Here is a 7,099-nt window from a genome sequence, read left to right as displayed (position 1 = left end):
TCTTTTTTGAGACAGAGTTTCACTATTGTTGCCCAGGCTGGAGTGCAATGGCATGATCTCAGCTCACTGCAATCTCTACCTCCTGGGTTCAAGCGATTCTTCTGCCTCAGCCTCCTCAGTAGCTGGCATTACAGACACCCGCTACCATGCCTGGCTAATTTTTTGTATTTTTAGTAGAGACAGCATTTTGCCTTGTTGGGCAGGCTGGTCTCAAACACCTGACCTCAGGTGATCCACCTGCTTCGGCCTCCCAAAGTGCTGGGATTACAGGCATGAGCCACCGCACCTGGCCCTATTAGGTAGGTTTTAAGTGCAAACTGGAGCAGGTGAATCAACTCTAGTTGCTAGCTATCATCTTTGCAAGGACTGAAACAACAAAGGGAGGTGGTAGTTACCTGAATCCAGGAGCTGCAGTTACCTGGCCAGTCACCTGCCCCCACCCCCCACCATGGTGGGGAATACCTAATGGGACTGAGACCACAGAGGAGGCACAGCAGCCATGGCTAGAGACACTCAAAGTGGAGGGGGGTAAATTCTCTGGCTTCTCCTTTCTTGGCACCCTCCAATCTGCCTGTAGACCTCCTATTGGCTGAGCCTAACCAGATGCAAAGAAGCCTGGGAAATGTAGTGTGTAGAGAACCTGAGAAAGATAATTTGCAGGAGCCATTGCCCTGATACAGAGGGGAGCAGGGGAAAAGTGGGGAATAGATCTAAGTGCATATCGACCAAATTCCAACCATATAACACAGGCTGTAGCTTAGTTGTAACTGTGATCATCTCAGTGACCAGAGCCCAAGGAGGACAGTGTTCATGGTCCTGAAATGCAGCATTCATGAGTCAAGAGTGCTGACTCTTGACCGTGAGACCCACTCTTGGTCAAGAGCTTGTGGGTCCTACCAACCAATGTCCTCCTTTTATGCAACGCCAACTGCAGGCTTGGACTGAAGGGCCCACAAAGGACCGTCTCCCATTTGGGAAAAGGAGATAGAAGAATAGGATGGGTGCGGTGGCTCATGCCTGTAATTCCAGCACTTTGGGAGGCTGAGGCAGGTGGATCACCTGAGGTCGAGAGTTCATGACCAGCCTGGCCAATATGGTGAAACCCCATCTCTACTAAAAATATGAAAAATTAGACAGGCCTTGTGGCAGGCGCCTGTAATCCCAGCTACTTGGAAGGCCGAGGCGGGAGAATCCCTTGAACCCGGAAGGCAGAGGTTGTAAGCCGAGATCAAGCCACTGCACTCCAGCCTGGGTGTGACAGTGTGAGACTCCATCTCAAAAAAAAAAAAAAAAAAAAGAAGAATAAACGGGATGTCTTCGCAGGCTCAGACTCTATTTTGTGTCCACATCCTATGATGAGTGTCCTCAACCCAGTGCATGGTTGGTTGTTGCAAGGCGTGCTGGGGAGTGAGTGCTAGCTAGGTGCTCTCTTTGCTTAGAGTCACAGATGTCTCCCAATAACTGCAAAAAACAGGTCTTCTAAGAGGGGGAAAGCTTTTCCCCTAAGGTCACATGGCCAAGAAGTGGCAGCACCAGGGTTGAACCCAGATCTGTGGGTCACCAAGCTCTTTCTCATTGACCTGACAAAAACATCATCGACATGTTTTATCCCCAGTAGGGTTGAGACAGGAATGATCCAGGGTGGTCACAGGCAGCCGTTTCACATGACTAGAGGCTACGGGCTGATAAGATCCTGAAAACCAGGGTGTGGACCAAGCTGGCTAAGACCTACTGGACCCAACATGGTGTTACATTCTACCTAGGTTTCACCTAGGATCTCATTATGCACTCATTAAAATACTAAAATTACCCACCCACCAGCGCCCTTGACAGTTCCAGGGACACCCAAATTTGGTGTAAAAATGGGTGGCACCACAGTCCACCTTTTTCCAGTTTTCATGAATATTCCGTCCCTTGGTTAAAGAGATACACAGTGGCCTGTTGTGGTGGCTCACGCCTGTAATCTCAGCACTTTGGGAGGCCAAGGCGGGTGGATCACGAGGTCAGGAGTTTGAGACCAGCCTGGCCAATATGGTGAAACCCCGTCTCTACTAAAAACACAAAAAATTAGCCGGCTGTGATGGCGCACACCTGTAATCCCAGCTACTCAGGAGGCTGAGGCAGGAGAATTGCTTGAACCCGGGAGGCAGAGGTTGCAGTGAGCCGAGATCACACCACTGCACTCCAGCCTGGGTGACAGAGCGAGACTTTGTCTCAAAAAAAAAAAAAAAGAGACACATAAAGGTAGCAGTCCCAAACCACCTTGCCCATCTCTCTCTCTTAAGTACGCCCACTCCCTTTTCTCAAGTGTGGACTTTTCCCTTAACAAAAAAATCTCCGAACTTTTCATGATTTTCTGATTCCTCCTTGAATTCATTCTTGCGACGGTGTTAAGAGCCTGGACACCAGCTGGGGTCGAGGCCCCACCAGCGTCTGGGGAGACCCCTCCTAGCCCAACAGTATCAGGGTCACAAAAATGCCAGGCTTCCTGGCCTCGCATATTTTATGCCCGATTTCTTTCTAGTCTGACTTATTTGCCCGCCCCCCTCCTCCACCTCTGCCTACATATATCCGAATCCCTAGAGGGGCTGTGGGGAGGAAAGACGACTAGGGACACTTTTTTTTTTTTTTTTTTTTTTTGAGACAAGTTTTGCTCCTGTTGCCCAGGCTGGAGTGCAATGGCACGATCTCTGCTCACTGCAACCTCTGCCTCCCAGGTTCAAGCGATTCTCCTGTCTCAGCCTCCCGAGTAGCTGGGATTCCAGGCATGCACCACCACGCCCGGCTAATTTTTGTATGTTTTAGTAGAGGTGGGGTTTTGCCATATTGGCCAGGCTGGTCTTGAACTCCTGACCTCAGATGATCCACCCTCCTCAGCCTCCCAAATTGCTGGGATTACAGGCGTGAGCCACCGCGCCCGGCCTAGGGACACTTTTGGAGGAGTGAGAGGCAGAGAAAGGCTGGAAAGCCTCCCGAAAGAGAGGCTAGACAAGGACGCCCTTCATATGCAAATGGCTTCGCGTGGAGGCGGTGTTAATATTTTGATTCTCTCGGGGGATGTGGTCTTTCATCTTGGGCTATTGAAACAGGAGCGAAGAGAAAGTCTTCCAGGTGTGGCGGAGGCGGGGAGGCTTCCAGCGGGAGGACTGGTGGGGAAATGGGGCGCCCGGGGAGAGTGAAAACGAGACGCCCCTTTTTGAGGCCAAGCCCACCCACGTGGCCATTTCCATTGGCCTCTTGCCTGATTCTCGGTCTCCTGTCCCCCCAACCTCAATTTTTTCCTCTTATTCCCCGTCTCCATCTATGCCTCACCCCTCTTGTCCTGGCATTGACCCCTCCTCCAACTTCCAATTTCAGATTCTGCCTCAGTTTCCCTGTTGACTGTTGAGTTTTTAGGGAGGGGGCGTTCATCATTTCCCTTCTCTGCTACCAGGCCTTCCTCCTATTCCTCTCCCCCAACCATTCGTCCCCGTCCCACCTGCAACGTGGGAAATGCCCCCGGAGGGTGAAATTTACAAACACGTGACGGGCACCCCTCCCCCCACCTCCGCGACCCGCTCCCGGAATGGCCTGGGGGTTGGGGGGCGCTGCCAAGTCCTGTCCTCAGGTCCCCTCGCCGGGGCTGGCTCCCCCACTTCCCCGCCCCTCACCCCCCCACCCGACCCTGCTCGAGCTGCTCCAGAAGAGGAGCTGGGGGCGGGGCGGGGGGCGGAGCCCGCAACAAAGACTCGGAGCGAGCGAGGGGGCGGGGGTGGGGCGGAATCCCGGCCGCCGGCGAGGCGGGGGAGGCGGCGGCGCAGGGTCGCCCCGGCCGGGCGGGCGGGGTCGCGCCTGGTGGCGGTCCCCGCGCCGAGGCGCCGCTAGGGCGGGCGGGGGTCGGGACGCCGGGCTGGGGGCGCGTCATGTGGCCGCTCACGGTCCCGCCGCCGCTGCTGCTGCTGCTGTGCTCAGGCCTGGCCGGACAGGTAGGGGCCCGGCGGGCAGGTGCGGGCGCGGGTGGCTCCGGGAGAGGAGGGGGGCGCGGAGGGTTCCCGGAGAAACGGGGTTGGGAGGCTCCACAAGCCCCCCCAGCTGCAGGGCGGCGAGGGGCGGGGGTCGCAGCGGGGGAGGGGCCGGGACGTGCACTCTCTGGCTTGGGAGAGGACAAGGGGGGCTTCAAATCCAGCCTCAAGCTGGGCTGGTTTGGGGGGTGGCGTCTTTGGGATTCTCAACCCCTCCATGGCCCCGAGCCCCCACCCCGCCATCTCGCTGGAGCTGAATGGGGTTGGGAGGGAAACTTCAGGGGGCATTGGAGGGGGGCGGTTGCTTACCCTTGACTTCCTCTTCGGGGCCGAGATGCCCAGTTTCTGAAGCCCCCCACTCCTCGCCTGCAGCCCCCAGTGTGGGGCAGGGGACGGGACTCACGTGAGAGTGACTGACGGGGACGCGTGTGAAATGCTGTGGGGGTGCAGGGTAAACGTGTGTGTCTTTGTGTCGTGGTTGGGTGTGACCGGGGGGAGTTTGTGTGTGTGGCGGTTGGGGGGCTTGTCCAACTAGTGCCTGAGTTGGGGTGTGATCAGTACGTGAGACAGAGTCTGTGTGTGACCGTGTCCTCATTACTGGCTCCAGATGACTGGGTGTTGTACAATACGTGTGTGGCCAGGTGTGTGGCCGTGTGAGAGCCTTGGAGTGAGCGTGTGCTATTCTGTACCTTTGGGTAAATCACTCTAAAAGGGTGTGTGTGTGTGTGCAAACGTGTCCATCCATGCACGTGTGTGTGTGTGTCTTGGTGCCTTGCTCACAACCGCACACGCCATTCATACCCTTACAGAAGCAGGTCTCCCTCCCCATGGCACCTTTCTCTTGGGCAGGCTCAGGGAGGCTTGCAAAATGTGGGGCGTCCACGCTCTCTTTTGCTATTGGAAAGCCCCTCTCCTCCTCCATCTTGGAAGTGAGAGCACCCCCAAGTTCTCAGATCTGTAGGAGTTCACAGGGGAGCTGGGATCAAAAATAATAAAATAGTCATTATGATAACAGTGATCATTCATTACGTGCTAATTTGAGAGGTGCTGTTTCAATCACACAGCACAGACTAAGGCATTTAACCCCCTCTGCCTCCTCCCTACTAGAGCATGGTATTGTTACCTCATTTTATGGATGGGGAAACTGAGGCACAGAAAAGTTAAATCACTTGCTCAAGCTCGAGAGTGACAGAGGTGGGACTGAACCGAGGCAGTCCGGCTCCTGAGCCCACACGATTACCCTCTTGTTAAATAATCCGCCCCATGGGTGTGGACAGCGTCCGTGAAGACATTGCTAGGTGGGCTTTTAGGTAGATAGGCAGGGGAGAAACAATTTGGGCACCTTCTCCTTATCAAGAAAAGAATCAGACCCTTGTGCTCACCCCGAGGGGGGTGTTGGGAGGAATGGAGGTTAGACTCCAGATAGAAGGATTTCCAGGCCACGAGGAGAGATTGTGGGGTCCCCTCCCTCGCTCCTCCATTTCCCCACGCATCTCAGCACCCACGAGCTGGGTGGGATAGGGAGTGTGCCCAGCCCCAGGCATGAGGACACACACAATAGGTACTCAATGGATGTGTGAGCCGGAGAGAAGCCAAGAGACACACCTGGGAGACGAGAGACCAAAAGAGGCACACACTTGAGAAACCAGTGGAAAAAAAATGAGCCAGGAATCAAGTTGAATTATCCTTGACCTAGCAGAGGAGACAGAGAACCACCCCCTGTGGCTTCTCCTCCACCCCCTGCTAGGGGGGCACTAGATTTTCTGGCTTCTCACCAAGATTGGCTAGGATGCCAGAGTTTGCTGCCAGAATTGCAATTGGAGGGTGACTCCTACAGCCCCCAGGGCTGGGAGGGGGTTGCTTTGGGGGCGGGACTAACGAGGTCAGTGGAGGCGGGGCTAAAGGACAACGGGGGCGTGGCCAAATGAGGTAATCCGTTAGGGCGGGGCTGGTGGAATCCTGCCGCGGGCTGCAGTGCCTCCAGGCGGCCACTGCGGGAACTACATGGTTGTGAAACAGTCTCGGCGCCCCATACACCCCCTTGGCGTTGGCCCACCAAGCCTGGCACCCCAGGGAAGGGAGGGGTCTGCAGAGAGGATGCTCTACCCACTCTTCGCTCCCTCCATCACTTTCCAAAGACTTCTTCCCTGTCCCTGATGGGCCCAGGGGTCCTTCCTAGAAATCATTGGTTAATCCATTCAATGAACAGATATGATTATGCACTGGGGATACAGCCACCAACTGAGTCATCAAATCTCTGCTCTCCTGGAGTTGACCTAGCAGAGGAGACAGAAAAGAGCCGAATAACCACGTAATACGGTGTCGGCAACTAAATATACATATAATACAATGCAAGTAGCATGAAGAATAACAGATAAAGTATAGAAGATTAGACTGGAGCCGGGTGCTGTGGCTCACGCCTGTAATCCCAGCACTTTGGGAAGTTGAGGCAAGTGGATCGCCTGAGGTCAGGAGTTCGAGACCAGCCTGGCCAACATAGTGAAACCCTGTCTCTACTAAAAATACAAAAAATTAGCTGGGCGTGGTGGCAGGCGCCTGTAATCCCAGCTACTAGGGAGGCTGAGGCAGGAGAATTGCTTGAACCTGGGAGGCAGAGGTTGCGGTGAGCTGAGATCGCCATTGCACTCCAGCCTGGACAACAAGAGTGAAACTCTGTCTCAAAAAAAAAAAAAAAAAAAAAAAAGATTAGAGTGATAACAGTCGGGCATGGAGGCTCACGCCTGTAATCCCAGCACTTTGGGAGGCCAGGGTGAGTGGATCACTTGAGGTCAGGAGTTTGAGACCAGCCCGGCCAACATGGTGAAACCCCGTCTCTACTAAAAATGCAAAAAATTAGCCAGGTGTGGGGGTGCACACCTGTAGTCCCAGCTATTCAGGAGGCTGAGGCAGGAGAATTGCTTGAACCTGGGAGGCAGAGGTTCCAGTGAGCCGAGGTCATGCCACTGCACTCCAGCCTAGGCAACAGAACAAGACTGTCTCAAAGCAAAAAAAAAAAAAACAAAAAAAGATTACAAGGTGGGGGCTATTTGAGCCAGTGTGGTCAGGGAAGGTGTCTCTAAGGAAGTAGCATTTCAGGT

At 54.4% G+C, this 7,099-nt stretch overlaps 1 protein-coding gene across 1 annotated transcript in view; it reads left to right on the top strand.

The window, feature by feature from the left end:
- Nucleotides 1–3,752: 3,752 nt before the first annotated feature.
- OLFM2 (olfactomedin 2) overlaps nt 3,753–7,099 on the top strand; it is an 82,919-nt gene continuing 79,572 nt past the window's right edge. Inside the window, exon 1 of the mRNA XM_003316100.5 lies at nt 3,753–3,965. Coding sequence (XP_003316148.1) covers nt 3,903–3,965 — 63 coding nt within the window. The 5' untranslated portion in view covers nt 3,753–3,902. The remainder of the gene's footprint in view (nt 3,966–7,099) is intronic.

Source organism: Pan troglodytes, chromosome 20, assembly GCF_028858775.2.
Source record: "Pan troglodytes isolate AG18354 chromosome 20, NHGRI_mPanTro3-v2.0_pri, whole genome shotgun sequence".
NCBI classification, from domain to species: domain Eukaryota; kingdom Metazoa; phylum Chordata; class Mammalia; order Primates; family Hominidae; genus Pan; species Pan troglodytes.
The sequence above is the reverse complement of the archived record's forward strand: the minus strand, read 5'-3'. Positions and strand labels throughout refer to the sequence as shown.